Source organism: Artemia franciscana, chromosome 19, assembly GCF_032884065.1.
Source record: "Artemia franciscana chromosome 19, ASM3288406v1, whole genome shotgun sequence".
Taxonomy (NCBI): domain Eukaryota; kingdom Metazoa; phylum Arthropoda; class Branchiopoda; order Anostraca; family Artemiidae; genus Artemia; species Artemia franciscana.
Genome location: NC_088881.1, coordinates 4,053,791 through 4,070,459, shown reverse-complemented (window position 1 = coordinate 4,070,459; position 16,669 = coordinate 4,053,791). Strand labels below are relative to the sequence as shown.

Genomic DNA, 16,669 nt, shown 5'->3' with positions numbered 1-16,669 from the left:
TATTTAAACGAAAAGTAAAAGAAGGAAAATAAAGGAGAGAATATAAATAAAAGAAAGAAGAAAAACTAAAAGTAAAAGAAGGAAAATAAAAGAGAGAATATAAATAAAAGCAAAAAAAAAGAAAAACAAAAAGTAAAAGAAGGAAAACAAAGAGAGAATATAAATAAAAGTAAACATAAAAGTAAAAGAAGGAAAATAAAGGAGAGAAAATAAAGAAATGTAAAAAAAAAAGAAATACGAATATCATGTCGCCTTTCAATCACAGATACCGTACTAAATGAGGTATGTTTAAAAAAAAGTTAAAACCCAAAGTTCGATTATTTCAACGGCTTACTCGACAACCGTCCTTAGCGAACAAATTACTGAATCATTACAAGGATTGGAATGCCCTAAAGTAAATATATACATAATTATCCGACCTTCCACATTATAAAGGCCAGATCAAAGAATATTGGAAATTGATAAGATAGTAAACTCAATTTAAAACCTGAGACCATGACAGAAAAAAAAAACATCAAGCCGAAACAATGCTGTTATATTTTCATAATCAATTACTATCATTATTATATATTATTATTCTTATTAAAAAGTAAATAATTACAAAAGTATTTCCTTTTATGTCTGCTCTTAATCGAACTTTATATTGAGATAAAGCTTATGAAAAAATAAAAATAACCACCCATGCAAAGCAATCAACATAATAAAATGACATACACGTTGTGAGTATAACCTTCAATATTAAAAAGCCAGGTCAAATAGTTGGTTAGGCCAAATAGTTGAGAAACATATAAGAGAGTAAACTGAATGTCATCCCTGAGAAATAAACAAATAACACCATCTAGTGTGGCCCCGCAAAATCACAAAATTAATAATAAAAACAAAAATTACTAGTTACATTTATTTTAATTAATTGCATTTATTGAAGCAGCTCTGGTATCAGTCAAAGAAATCAAAAATATTAGGACCAAATCCAGTAGCCAATATTTAATCCGCTTCATTTGACCTTATAGTGGGCCCGTGGCCCCTGCGCAGGGAGGGCTCCCTCTTTCATCAAAGCTTCATTTAGATCAACACTCATGCACATGGCCACATCCAGGGTGGAGAGGGTAAAAGGGTTTGACCCCCCCCCCTCCGAGGTTTTTTTCCGACTCGTAAAAACGTAACAAAAATGAATGTAAACAAAGTTTTGATATGTTTTTTAAAGTTTTTTTTTTGTAACCCCCAACCCCCCGAAAAAAAATCCTTTTATAAAAGATATAATAAGAATATTTGAAAAATAAAAATAAACTTTTATCGACAATTTTAACTAAAATATACATTCTTGTAGCGATAAAATTTTGTAACATAAAAACGAAAGACTCGGGTGATTATGACATAAGTTGTCCTTGAACAGTTACGTAATGACATGAGCAAATAGAAATGCTTTCGTTGCTTGGTCTTTAAAAAAAATTAAATTTTCCCAGGTAGCAAGACAAATATTTTCAAGTTTTTAGCACATTTTGAGATAAACAAAACTTTTTTTCCTTCTTAATCATTGTGCTACGTAGGCCTATTCAGAAAATCAGAAAGAAAGAAAAATTGCCAGCCAAACCTACAGTTTTATGAAGCAAAGGCAAAACCAAAGGAGTTTGGGGACTAGTAAGCGATAACTGAACTAGTAAGCGATAACTGGACTAGTAAGCGATAACTAGTAAGTGATAACTAGTAAGCGATAACTGAAGCAATCTAGCATGACAATAACTTCTCTATTAAAGAATTGTGGCAAAAAGTTAAGATTCAACGTTAAACCCTTTAAATTCTTTAAAATATTCCTTATTAAAATTCAATTCTCCTTGTGTTTGAGCAGAGCTTCTGAAAGAATTGTGACAAAAAGTCAAATTTTAGCGTAAAGAGCAATAAGGGGCAGTCCCCATCATATACCTAATAATTTCTATTCTTTTTAAGATTAAATGTTGCTCATTACTTTCCTTTGAAAAACAGTGTTCTTTGTAATTTAATTTCTGACCTTTTGCAAATCATACCAGAAATTCCCTTCTCCCCCCCCCCAGTAAGATTTCCCCTAGACACTTTCCTCTCCACATAAAATTCTCTCCGTGGAAAATCCCCCCCCGCAGAAAAATACTACCAAACAAATGTTCATACGTTTCGCAATAACAAATACTATATGTGAACAACGGTCAAATTTCGTAACTTACAGCTCATTCCCTAGGGAATATAAGGGGCCCTGTCACCCCCAAAGGCATAGTTATTGAACTTTTCAACTATGCTGAATCAAACGGCAATATCAAAATTTTGATTGGAAGTCTTTTAGGAGAAAAGGGGCGCGTGAGGGGGGCTAGATGGCCTCCAATCTTTTTTTGTCTCTTAAAATGAGTATTAGAAATTTTGATTTCCGTTCAAAGACCCCTCTACGATCTTGTAAGACCATTGGTTCGGTACGATCACCCGTGGGAAAACAAAATACGCATCCGCAATCTTTCTTTGGGCAAACAAAATAATCAACATTTTGTAGATAGGAGCTTGAACCCTCTACAATATGGTTCTCTAATATGTTGGATCTGACAGCGTGACTTTCATTAAGGTCACTTGACTTTTTGAGGGTGTTTACCCTCTTTTCTTAAAATAAGGCAAATTTTCTTGGGCTCAGACTTTTGATGAATAACATACTTTTGATGAATAACATTAAACGTTACAAATTTAATACATTTGAATTAACATAAAAAAGCCGATTCTTTATTAGTATCTATTGTTATCAAAATCCTGTTTTTTAGAGTTCCGGTTACTATTAGGCCGAGTCGCTCTTTACGTACAGTACGTACCCGTGAAGTGTTTGGCAAGAACTATTCATATCAAAATCTCCAATATTTGAACAACTACTGGTAAATACTGCATAAAAGTCACCTGAACTGACTAACTATGACAAATTCGAGGAATTAAACTGCAAAAACAATAGCTCTATGGCTAGTAGAAATAAAAACAGGGACCATTAAACAAATATTTCGCCCATTTATACAAAGGCGTTCTCAAAATCGAAAAAATAAACCACAAAAGGTAAAAAAAAGAATCCTAAATAAGGATTCTAAAAAATCCAAAATAAGGCAAATTTTCTTGGGCTCAGGCTTTTGATGAATATCATTAAACGTTACAAATTTTATACATTTGAATTAACATAAAAAAGCCAATTCTTTATTAGTATTTATTGTTATCAAAATCCTGTTTTTTAGAGTTCCGGTTACTATCGGGTCGAGTCGCTCTTTACGTACAGTACGTACCCGTGAAGTGTTTGGCAAGAACTATTTATATCAAAATCTCCAATATTTGAACAAATACTGGTAAATACTGCATAAAAGACACCTGAACTGACCAACTATGACAAATTCGAGGAAGTAAACTGCAAAAACAATAGCTCTATGGCTAGTAGAAAGAGAAAGAGGAACCATTAAACAAATATTTCGCCCATTTATACAAAGGCGTTCTCAAAATCGAAAATTAAACCACAAAAAAATAAAAAAAAAGAATCCTAAATTAAAAAAGAATTTAAAAAATCAAACCGATAAATACTTCTAAATGAAAATCATATTTAGAATTATTCTAAATGAAAACCATAACTAATTCGATTCTGTTTTGGTAAGATTATTCACAGGGAAGTATCCGAGATTTTTTTTTTTTTTGGGGGGGGGGGGTTACACAAGGTTTTTTGGATGAGGGGGTTTACAAAAAAATCATAAAAATTATTTATATTCATTTTTGTTACATTTTTACGAGTCGGACAAACATTTCGATGTGGGGGGTTCACAGTCCCTATTCCCCTACCCCTGGATACGGCCTTGGTTATTTATTTTTTTGTGTTTTGTTCTTTGACCCGGCGTAGGTTTATGGACAACATTTTATTTATTCGGAGGCAGGGGGCTAAGTCCCTAAATCTACCTCTCAGACATTGAAACAGGCTTGATAAAAATTTAAATTTACATTCGAGTCAGGAGAGAAGGATAAGCTATGTTTTCTGGGTAATTTAAAAAAGGAGAGAGAATTAATTACTTTTCGCAATATACAGAAAGAAACCCAACTCATGCTGATAAGCATTTGAGCTTCTACTCATGTCAACAAGTGTTATGAAAAGGATAGTTATTGCATTGGTCGATGGGTTCTTAGCATTCTTTTTACTCCACAGTATCTTAATTCTGTATTAAAGTAAGAACTCCTTATTTTACAACGATTATTCAGTTAAATTCAAATAGTAAAAGAGAAACAAAACTAGAACAAATAAACTGAAAATCCTAATCTTTCGGATTCTAAAATTTTCAAATTTCAATTATTATATAAATCAGTTTGATTTTTTTCCCTTTATTTTCTTTTGATGTTAAACTCACCTCTTTTTAAAATTTTTTTAATTTGAATTCTTTCCTTTTCAACGCTAAGGATGCCTTTTTGTTTACTGGCGAAATATTCCTTTGATTGGTCTTCTTCTTCTTCAAAAGAACAAGTTTTATAAAGACAAAAAAAAACGAGAATTATTCCATACGGTGAAAGAAAAGTAGTATGCAAATATTTTGGCCGATGCTCCGCTCAACCGTCCTCAGTGTAAAAAAAGGTAATAATCTCTTTACCTGATGTGCAAAGTAAAAAGCCTAATCAGACTTTATTTAAAGTTAACACTTAAACAAGTTATTAACCAATCAGACGTGTGGGTAGCTTTCTAAATTCAGGGAAGATAAAACTTGCAGCAATCTAAGAAGTGGAATGAATATCATTCTTTACTCTTGTGGTAAGTTCTACATTGGTTGAAATCATTAGCAATTTCTGGAACGATAAATTGGTTATTAGAATTTCGAAAAAAAAACATATTTTGATTGATTTAGCAGTTTACAGATATACGAGTAATATAGATACCCCTGGCCTTAGCTCCTTTTCTAAATATCCTTTCGCTCCTTAAGGATACCTTAGATCTTAGTTCCAACTGTACCTCTAGAGGCACCCAGGGCATCCATGGAAATTCTTCAGTCATCTCGGAGGTGTGCTGTAGCTAGTACGCCTTCCCTATGTGTACGTCTTTGAGGTTTTCTAGGACGGCCTTGTCTTCTTGATCTTTCTGGTTGTTAGACGAAGATGGAGTTTGGCAAGCGATTACTGCCCATCCTGATTGCATGTTCAAAATAACGCCACATGCGTTGACAGATAACCGTCTGTTATTAAAGGTGGCTAGACCTACTGCCTGATGGTGTCATTTCTTAACCTCTGGGTCCAGTCTATATTTATAATTCCTCTGAGGCAAGTGTATTCGAATGATTGTATTTTTTTTTCCACGTTGCTGATTATGGTGCCAGGTCTCAGATCCATAAGGCAGGACTGACTGAACATTGCTTTGGAACAGTCGTAGCTTCGGCCTCAAAGAGTATTTTTTAGATTTCCAAACTCGTCTGAGACGGCGAAACACCCAACCTATGCTTGTCCCAACCTAAGTTGGACTTCTCTTGGGTTTGAGCCAGTGTTTTCGACTGTACTACCCAGGCATCTGAACTCAACCACCTGCTCTATTCGGTAAGCAAAATGATAATTCTTTTGCTTCTTCTTTTAGCTCCTTTAATATTTTTCCCTTTTTGGCGGCGATTTGCGAGCCGTCTTAGAAGAATTCACTAATTAGCTAGCATTAAGAAATGCAGGCTGGTAGTGACCCCTCCACGAAACGAAAACACATCAAAAAGACAAGCGGAACATTGGTAGCTAGTTTCGAAGTTTCAATTTTCCTCATTCACCATTAGACAAATCTCTGAAAAGAGATTGGAGCCTATTTTTTTGGTTTCCTTTTATTTTCAAATTTGAATTAGTTCTACTTTGTCACTACAAGCATTCAATACTAGGTTTCTTACCTTTTTCAGAGTTCTTATTAATCATTCTCGCCTAGGCTATAGGTTTGGTAAATTGATACAAGTTTGGTGCAGAAAGTAATTCAGGTGTCTCCTACGAGAGATGTTTTGAAGATACAGTTCAAAGGGATGTGCCAGCTCGTCGAGTATATATACAACAGGATCATCTTTCTGTAAGATGGGAAAGTTCCTCCCACTCTAGCCCTGAGTACGGAAACTGAAGTGGCGTGAGAATAGAAATGTTTAGAAAAGAGTCCCAATGAAAGTTGTTTTCCACCTAGAGACAATGTGGTTGGTTAGAAGGACATAACCGCACTAGGAGTTATTTATTTAGGTTGTTTTACTTAAAGAACAAACAAAGACAGAACCAATCCGGCCCCCTCCTCTTAGCTTCTAATACTGGGGTAGCAGACTAGCAACACTATTACTATCTAATATGAGTAGTTTAAATATTGATTCAATTTGATATTATTTTAAAAACCAAGCCTTTAGTCAAAAATTATAGCCTGTTCATGCAATATTGCCAGGGGATTAGATATAAGACCAAAACCAAAAAGCTGATCAAATAAAAGGATTATTTCTCAACAGGGTAATTACGTTTTTTCAATTGTTTTTATTTTTTCGCTAGCAATTCCTTTTAAGATGATTGGGCCCCTGATTGTAAATACTAGTTCCGCCGTTTTTGAACTGGACAATTATTATATAAATTGGTTTGACTGTTTCCCTTTGTTCTCTTTTGATCTTAAATTCTTTCCTTTTTTAAAGTGTTTTAGTTTGAATTTTTTCCTTTCAACACTGAGGACGCCTTTTGGTTTACTGGCGAAATATTCCTTTAATTGGTCTTCTTCTTCTTCAAAAAACAACAAAAAATTGTATCGAAGAAAAATCAAGAATAATTTCAAGGAAAATAGTTGAAAGAAAAATAGAAAGAAAGAAAAAGTTTGAAAGAAAGAAAAATAGTATGCAAATATTTCGGTCGGAGCTCTGCTCTATCATTCTCAGTGCAAAAATAGAAATAATACACAAAACTACAATAAAATCCACAGAACAAAATAAAAACAAACCAAACCTTAAAAATAATATGAAATAAAAGAGACCCTCTCCAAGCAACGGTGAAAGGGCAACTGAATAAAAAACGACTGTTGGATGGCTATTCAAACATGAAAAATCCTCTTATGTAAAGCTTTTTGGAGTGCTAATTGCATACCAAATTTATGAAAAAAAAATCGTAAAAGGAGGAATCAGAATTAATTTGCTCGTTATAACTTTTTCCTTTTCTTCCTACAAACACAGTCCTGTTATTGTCCAAGATTTATTTCTTTGGTTTCGCAACTGTTGCAAGGAAGAAAAAAAATACTTACTGGTAGAGTAGTGCCATTATCACCATTAAAATAAGAGGTGACGGAAGAGTCAATTTGCTGTTCTTCTGTTAAAGATGTGGAAGGACTAATAGATTTTCCACTATCCACAGTTGATGATGCTGCTGACATACTACTAGGCTCAAACACAGAAGAGGGAGATTTTGTTGAACTGTCATTACCAGATCTGCTTCCAGCTTCAACCATAACCTCTTGTTGATTGAACAGCGAGGGAACTGCCTGTTTGCTCAATACCCTACCCCCAGTTGGATAGTCCTTTGAAAGAAAATGGGCACTACAGACTAATGTGTTCTTGGATGGAACAACAACTTGATTGTTCAGCTGTTGAATGGCTGCTACCCACTTTGAACTGGAAGCATTATTAGATGGGAAAATATGAAACCTGATTGGAAGGTCATCTCTAGCAGTAAGGTCGCAGCCATTAATGCAGCACTTCCTCCATTGCTTCCTCTAAAAATTTAAAAGTTTATTATTTTCAATAAAAAAAAGAAAAATTTTACATGTTTCTTAACATAGACAAGGCTACATCATAATGAGAAGATTTCCAGTGCTTTAGCGAGTTTGGTGCTTCTGGACGTGCTAAGACGATGGAAATTAGTAGGCGTGTCAGGGACCTGCACAGATTGACTTAACAGTCGTTTCGCCGATTCGACTATCTGGGGGGGTTGGAGGGAGGGGAAATCGTGAAAAAATGAGGTACGTTTATCTCACGAATGGGTGATCGGATCTTCATGAAACTTGATATATAGAAAGATATCAAGTCTCAGATGCTCCATTATGTGCTTTTGGATGGAACAACAACATGATTGTTCAGTTGTTGAATGGCTGCTACCCATTTTGAACTGGAAGCATTATTGGGTTGGAAAAGATAAAATCTGATTTGAAGGTCATCTCTAGCAGTAAGGTCGCAGCCGTTAATGCAGCACTTCCTCTTCTGCTTCCTCTAAAAATCTGAAAGTTTATTATTTTCAAAAAAAATTACGTAATTCTTAATATAGTCAAGGCTACATAATAATGAGAAGTATTACAGAGTTGTTCCATTTTAATGCACTTTGCTTGTCTTGGTACGAACGCACTTTTCTGATTTTTCTTCTTGCCAGAAAATTTTTTTTCTGCCCGATTTTTTTTCTTCTGCCATGATTTTTTTTTCTTGCCAGAAAAAAAAACATTTATGTTTTGGATATTTAAGGAGACTTCTTCACTAAAATGGATTGACTATATAAAAAGCTTTTTGTTTTTTTTAGAGATGGGCTTCCAATATTTAGTGAGTAGGCTGTAATCCCTCATTTTTGGTCATTTCTACCAGAACCAAAAAACAATTGTAAGACCCCTTTCTTATAATAAATACGATTAAATTCTGATAAAAGATATAAATAAATAAAAGCAAAGTCAGTTACAGTTTTACCTTACCTAATTCAGCTTTTAGATCATGATAGATTTCGATCAAGTCAGACTGTTCAGTAGTCGGAGGGCTTAGTCGCAGTGATAAAACAATTAAATCATCAGCAAATTTAAAACGCTCACGAATTGTTGTTAGAAAAATATAAATGAGGCTTTAAGTGTATGTTGTGAACATCATTGGAAAGGGGATCATCAAAAGGAAATAAAGCAGAATGGGTGAACTAGGAGTTGAGAAATATGATAAAAATAGGAACAAATTATATAGAAATGATACTTAACACATATCTGACAAGAATATTTTTTTTATGAAATAATAGATATTAGTACAATATTAGATATCGTAATATTAGTATGAATCATATTGTCAATTCAGAAAAGAGGCAGAGGAGAAAGGGTTAGTATTTTTACAAATTCAACCTTGCAAAAAAAGACACAAGACAAATAATTAAAACATAATTTATAAGAGTCAATAGCAAAATATGGTACCAAAAATCATGAAAAATGAAAAAGGTGACGAGTTGGATGATAAATGTTGACAACAAGTTTTTGTATATTTGCCTCTGAAATAGGTTCTAATATTTCAAAATAATTGGGCATGCAACAGCCTCACACTAATTAAAACTTTTTGGCAGATACTGCTATGCAGCCAGAACGAGATGGTGTCTGTACAAGAGCAGATCAGGTTCCACTGAAAGATTTGGAGTTGGCTGTCAAGTCACTTGCTGGGTCTAATGCTGCAAGATTACAAAGCAAGCTCTTAAGTAAGTGCTCCCTATCTTATCACATGCACTCCTTCTCACTAGCCTCTCATTTCATGCTGCTATAGTTCCTGTGTACACCTAAGAAAATGCATGCGACAGCATTATTTAGGGGATGACTATAGAACAACTTTTACCCTTCCAACAATTTCAAAAATTGTGGATAGTTAGTGTATAAAAGAACACAATTTACGAATAAAAATAGATTATGGCCTGTGATCAATATTGCTTTGGGCAAGGTCATTTTAGTTATGGAGATTATTTCCCATTTGGTTATTCAAATTAAGAAGTTTTAGGTCAATTCATTACATCATAGATTCTATTGTATTTCATTTTAAATCAGCAATTTCTCATTGAAGTCAAATGCCTTATGGAGTCCCTCATGTATCAATATAAGTATCCCCTCTTTTTAATATTTAACATTGCAGACATAGGGGTTTATTAGCTAATTGCACTTTTATAAGTAATACTCAGAGGTGGTTTTGCCCTCTCTTGCACCAGGAGCAAAATCTTGATTAGCATCCCTCTTCTCTTTGTCTCCAGAAAATTTTCCAGACAAAATTTACATTTATTAGACAAAATTTCTATTTATTCAAATATGACTTTTCCTACTTTAGCCTCTGCAAAATTATTAATTACCTTATCTCAATTGATTAATACTAATTCTTGGCATTGTAGGCTCATTAAGGCTAAATCATTTAGTCACTCCTGGCCTATAGTTGATCTGAGGTACATCAATATTAATCTAAGTTCACTAAACAACTACTCATTACTGGCAACCAGCACTGCAATCACTAATAATATTTGACAGGCAACTCTTATGGCTACAAAAACCCCTTCATCTCAATATTGTACAATCAATTCAAACAACATTTACATCAATTAAATCTGGTCTAATTACTTTTATTTTCAATGAATGGCAATGAAGATATGTGAAAATGCAAATTTTGAATAAATTTGCTTGAACTTACATCCAACTGTGTCCTCTACTTTATTTAATTTAATAAAATGAAATTAGAAAAATGACAAAATGATCATAAACATTAGATTATCTACTTAAAATGTTGGAACCCCTAAATTTTCTGCTCCTAGGGCAAGGGCCCCCTCTGTTCCACCTGAAGCCACTTATGGTTATACTGATGTTACAATCCTCCTTTTCTGTGCACATTAGATGGATGGACTCTACTGTCTGGTGAAGGATACTTTTTGTAAGCTCGTGATAATCTTTCTCTCAATATTTCTAAAGCAATGTGTGTGGTTTTCTCCTAGGAAACATTATCATGAAACATTCCTAGGAAACATTATCATGTTAATGATAATGATTAATGTTTCCTTAATCATTGATTAATGATTAATTAATCAATGATTTCCGGACAAAATTAATGATTTCCGGACTTAATCAATGATTAATGATAATGATTAATGTTTCCTAGGAAACATTATCATGATAATGTTTCCTAGGAAACATTATCATGCTTAATGATATTGAAATTAAAAGCACTAGTCAATTTTAAAAGCTTGACATGGCTCAAAATGTTTTTGTGTCTTGGAAACAGCATGAAAAAGATTATCAACCAAAAGTTTGGGGGTGCAAATCTTCTTTTTAGGATAAAAAATTGCATGACACATGAATCAATAAAAATTATTCATGCTTCTAGCATTTACAATTTATATTAACTACAGTGGTAATATATAAAAAGCAGAGACAGTTCAAATAGAGCAATTAAAAATTAATTTTTTAATAAGAATTCTGCAAAGGAATCATACAGAAGAGAAGAATTTCTTGATATAAGACCCCTTCATTAGCCTAGTTTCCTCTCTCATTTTTAAGATTGTAAATTATGTTACACAAAAAGGGCTTGCCAAATTTGCATCTATTGAATAGCTCTACAGTTGTTATTTGTTGTTTTTATTTAGAACCTTCTGCACTAAAGAATTCACCAGTGGTAAAACATTGTCATTCCAACGTCTTTCTTTTTTTAATTAATTTAAAAAACCTTTTCCACAAAACAAATTTTTCAAAGAAAATTAAAGAGCTTTACTAAGCCATGAATGGGTAAAAATAAAGTCAAATAATCTTCCGAGTGTAAAACTTCCACAAATCACTAAAAATGAATAAGAGGAATTCAAAACAAATAGAAATTACAATAAATAGCAGAGTCAAACTCAAAACGAGCAAAAGTTAACACAAGTAGGGCTGAGAACTCAAAATGTCTTCTCAATGCTGAGAACACTGAAAAAAAAATGACCATGGATTGTCAGTTTAATTGACATTTACTTTTATTGATTCCTTAAAGTTTTGATATTTTTTATTTCTGAAAGTAAGAAAAGTTAAACCATTTCAAACATATTTTGTTGGCAAAATTTTTCAACAATTTTTAATCCTGACACAAACAGTACTTTTTAATTTAATTATATAGTTTCAAAGTTGACCTGAAATATCATCCCCAAAAGATTATATCTATGCTCTTCAATAACCTGGATACACTTACACTCATTTTATTTATTTAAATTGTAAGATCAGAAGTAGTAGTAGCAGTATCTTAAAAGTTTCAACTCAATACCTGCAGTTGTTCTCAATATATTGCTGAGGGGTCTTATTGGCAACCATACACATGATGTCATTTGATTTATTTTAAAGCAACATTTAGTTTTAAAGCATAATGGAACAATTGCATAATTGTGGGGGGTATGTCCCCATAATTGTGGGGACATGCCTAATATCCCTAAATAAATTCAAATTCACTATGCTGCACAAAATGGCTGTCTCAAAGTTTTGACTTGATGCATTTGGAAAATGAGTGCTCCAGTGAGGGCCCTCTGTAGTTTATATGACCACCCTTTCTATAAAAACCTTATATACCATGCCTCCAGTGCAAAACCAACAACCCTTACCCCAGGGGTTGCAGGGGGTTTATCATCCTCAAATACATACTTTCTTGACCTTTAACCATGCTGATCAAAATTACCATCTCAAAATTTCAATTGGATGTGTTTTGGGAAATGGTGGGCATGTGAAGGGGGTTAGCTCCCCTCCAATCACTTTTAACTCTTAAAAGGGACACTAGCCCCTTCAATTTCAAATCAAATGAGCCTTTTTCAAAGTTTCTATGACAACAAATAGCCAGCTCAAAATTTCTATATGTTGCATTTCAGGAAAATACAAGGTGAATGTGGCGGGGGGGTATCCACCCTCCAATCACTCTGAATCTTAGATAGGGCACTAGAAATTCTGATTACCAATCCAATGAGCCCCTTCTCAAGTTTATACAATCACTCTTTCTATACAAACCTTATATACCCCCAGGGCACAACTTAAAACCCTTGCCCTGAGGGATGGGGGGGGGTGCTATCCTTGAAGATATAATTTCCAGATCTTTCAACTATGCTGAACAAAATGGCTATCTTGAAATTTTGATTGGATGTATTTGGGGAATGGTGGGCATGGGAGGGGTGTTAGTTGCCCTCCAATCACTTTTGACAATTGAAAAGGGCCCTAGCCCTTTCAATTACCAATTGAATAAGCCTTTTTTTAAGTTTCTAAGACAACTCATTCAATACAAAGTGCCCTGGTCTAAAACCAAAAAAAAAACACGTTGCGCCCAATTGCTCTTTACTTAGGCAGTGCTATTGTCCTGCCTATGATTGATATAAAAAAAAAATCCAAAAAGGAGATTTTTCAAAGAAAAAAAAGAGTCATACAAAACTTAAGACCAGCAGAAATAAATTACTATAAAAGTTAAAACTGAAAACAACCAGAAATCACTATCAAAGAATCAATGAAACCCAGACTAAACAGAAATTAAAATAAACAATCACAGTAAACATAAAGATAACAGTTACTAATGTAGACAAATAAATAAATCTTTATATGAGTAAAGACTTATTGTGATTCATCTATTGATTTTTCATTTTCAATAAAGCACAAATGATGCCACAAGCTTTAGAAATTTAAAGGGAAAAACCATTTTTCAGCCCTCTGAAACTTTGAACTTAATACCTTCAACCATTTTTTAGATACATCTTAAGTGAACAAGACATATCTGCAACTAAATTAAGGCAATTAACAGAAATTAAATATATTATGTTAACACATTTCAACTACAATCCCGCTATACTTTACCCCCCCCCCTCACTGATGTTCAAACATATAGCCCAAACTCTACATTTTCCATTATCACTCTTGTTTCAACATACCCATGTGTAAATTGAATTGACATTGACAAAATCAAGAAACAGAATACACATGGGAAATAAAAGTAGAATTTTTTTTAACTTGCCTTGCATCTAAAATTCAGATATTACATGGGCATTGGTTTAAATTTAAGCCCTCTAGACTAAAAAATTGGCTAGAATCCTGCTGGAATAACAGGAACTCAATTTTCCACAACTAGAGTCATTGAAAAAAATATGGATGGTAAGGACCCTCTAGAGTCATTACTGGTGCAGAGGGGGTTGAGCAAATATTTTAGTTTCAAGCTAGTTACCAAGCCTTACTGTAGCAAGGATTGATCCCAGTTGAGTGTTGAGTCATTGAAAAAAATATGGATGGTAAGGACCCTCTAGAGTCATTGAAAAAAATATGGATGGTAAGGACCCTCTAGAGTCATTGAAAAAAATATGGATGGTAAGGACCCTCTAGAGTCATTACTGGTGCAGAGGGGGTTGAGCAAATATTTTAGTTTCAAGCTAGTTACCAAGCCTTACTGTAGCAAGGATTGATCCCAGGGCCCACATTGGCTCTTTAATGTTCTTTCATAATTTAATAATTGCTTATGGGGCTAAAAAAATCTTAAGCCCTTAAAGGGGCCCCAAAGGTATTTCATTTTTGTGACCCCACACAGAAGATATCAACACAAGTTAAGCTATTGAAAAGTGGTTAGAAACACAACACATCACTAGTTTATAAATAAGTAGTCCAAGAGTAACATGTTCCAAAAATTCTTCTTTATGAAAATTTAAACCTCATTTATTAGACAACTCAAACATAAACCAATTTTCCTACTGTTTCAATATAAGGGTGAATTTTTCAAATAATGTTGACAAACAAAGTACTGAATTTCACAGTTCAAAACTTTGCCTAAGCCCACCCTTAAATTTAAACATTAGAAAAACAGTTTATATTTGAGTTGCCTAATAAATGAGGATTGAATTTTTATAAAGAAGTATTTTTGGAATATATTACTCTTGGACAACTTATTTATAAACTAGTGAAATGTTTTTAACCACTTTTCAATAGCTTAACTAGTGTTGAAAATAAAATACCTTTGGGGCCCATTTAAGGGCTCACAATGCAATTAGTCCTAAAAGCAATTGTTGAATTATGAATAGGCAGAAAAAAAGCATCAAATTTCTTAGCTAAATTATATGACCTACTACAAATTTACCCAATCTACTCTGCTAGGCTACCAAATCCACTGTGCATGGTTGTCAATAAAAAAAGGCATCTCAAATTACACTATTAATGATCTTTATATTAATGTATCAGCCATCAGTGTAATCTTCAGTAAAATTCTAGTTAAATGACTTCTTGCTATCTCAGAAAGGGTTTAGGTTAGGAAAATGAAACTTTCAGGGATGAATCTACAGACTAAAGTATGTCCTGGGAAGGTATTTTGAAGCAACTACTTCTACTCCTTCTCCCTCTAGAGGGCCCTGGCCTTTGATGATCTTTAAAAATATGTGTTTTATAAAAGTGAAACCTTGCAAAATAGATTTTCTGCTTAATTAAAGTACAACAAAACTGTTTTCAGCATCATAACTTTGCTTGATTCCATTTTATAAGGTTTTAAAGATATACAAATACATTTCCTAAATTTTGAAAAAAAACATTGATATGGCTCACAATTCTACTCAAATAACAGGAATTGCATTTTCAGAACTAAAGGCAAAGAAAAAGCAACTAGTAACTGAAAATTAAGGTAAAATGTTGTTTTGTAAAAATTTCAATAGGTATAGACCTGTCATGTAGGCAAATTTCAGGGCCCTCTAGAGGGGAGGAGAAGTGGAGATGAGTACTTTGAAATACCTTCCCGAGACATACTTTAGCCTGTAGACCCATCCCTGAAAGTTTCAATTTCCTAACCTAAACCCTTTCCGAGATAGCAAGAAGTCAATTAACTAGCATTTTACCAAAAATTGATGAAAAATCGATATTACAGTGCTTACCTTAATGCTATATTTCATTTTGTTTGTTTTTGTGGTGATGTCTAACGGCTAATGTCCAAACAAGCATTAACTAATTCCAAATTACTATGCGTTGCTTGTGAATGGTGCCAGCGGGATTCACAGACAGTTAATTTTTGGGTAAATTTAGACTTGCAGCTAAAATATATTTAATTTTTTTCGCTAGCTTGTTATAAAAAGGATGAGAGCGGATTAAAAGAGGCATATCAATGTCAAATGCTGCTCCTTCATTTACTTAGAAAAAGTGATTTGGGTATATTTGGTTCCCATGAGCATTTTTTCCGTAATATTCTTAATTACTGTTTCGGTTTGCCCAATTTTTCAGCTAAATGACATGCGTCGAAATCCGCTTCCAGGCCCAAACAGCTGCTTTTTAAGTGAACCAATAGTTTTCTCAACCAGTGGCGTAGGATGAACTATTAAATAAAGAAATGAGCTTATTGCTGAGCTAGCAAGCTCATAAGGAATTGCTTAAGATGAAATGCATGAAGTCTGAAATAATGCTACTCTTTGATAGTAAAATTTCTCCCGAAAATATTAGTGTATAAACAAAATATGTTGTCCTTGACTAATTTTTGTCATGGTGAAACATAGCTTCGGTATAATATTTATAAAAAGTGGCAATACTTACATTTTCCTCCGATTATGAATGGTAGTCAACGATTTTTCTTTTCCTTTTTTTGCCAGAAAACCGATTAATATCAAGCCAAAACAGCCCTAAAAGCTTTATAGACATGTCTTTCATAGCATTAAAAAACTCATTCAGCAGAAGAAGTGATGATTGAACTTTTTGGTGAAAACAGAAGAAACCTCATCACAAGAACAAATTCTATTTTAGGAGGATTAACCATCTTTTTAGTGATTTCTATTGAAATTGAACGGTCAAAAAAAAACTTCTCTATAGAAATATTGCAACAAAAACCCCACGAACACCAAACACTCCGACAAAAATAACAAACTCATAGAGATACAGCCTTGGAATTCCTCCAAAATTTAAGCCAACTGCCTTTTATGTAATTATTGTACTTAAGCAACCGAGAGGAAAAGTATCCAACACGTAGACTTCGAAAGATCAAGCCAA

At 33.5% G+C, this 16,669-nt stretch overlaps 1 protein-coding gene across 1 annotated transcript in view; it reads right to left on the bottom strand.

Moving 5' to 3' along the window:
• LOC136039175 (uncharacterized) overlaps positions 1–15,654 on the bottom strand; it is a 59,090-nt gene extending 43,436 nt beyond the window's left edge. The window contains exons 1-2 of the mRNA XM_065722690.1: positions 15,571–15,654; positions 7,226–7,693 (exon numbers count right to left, since the gene is read on the bottom strand). Of these exons, the coding sequence (XP_065578762.1) occupies positions 7,226–7,693; positions 15,571–15,588 (486 nt within the window). The 5' untranslated portion in view covers positions 15,589–15,654. The remainder of the gene's footprint in view (positions 1–7,225; positions 7,694–15,570) is intronic.
• Between the last annotated feature and the right edge of the window lie 1,015 nt (positions 15,655–16,669).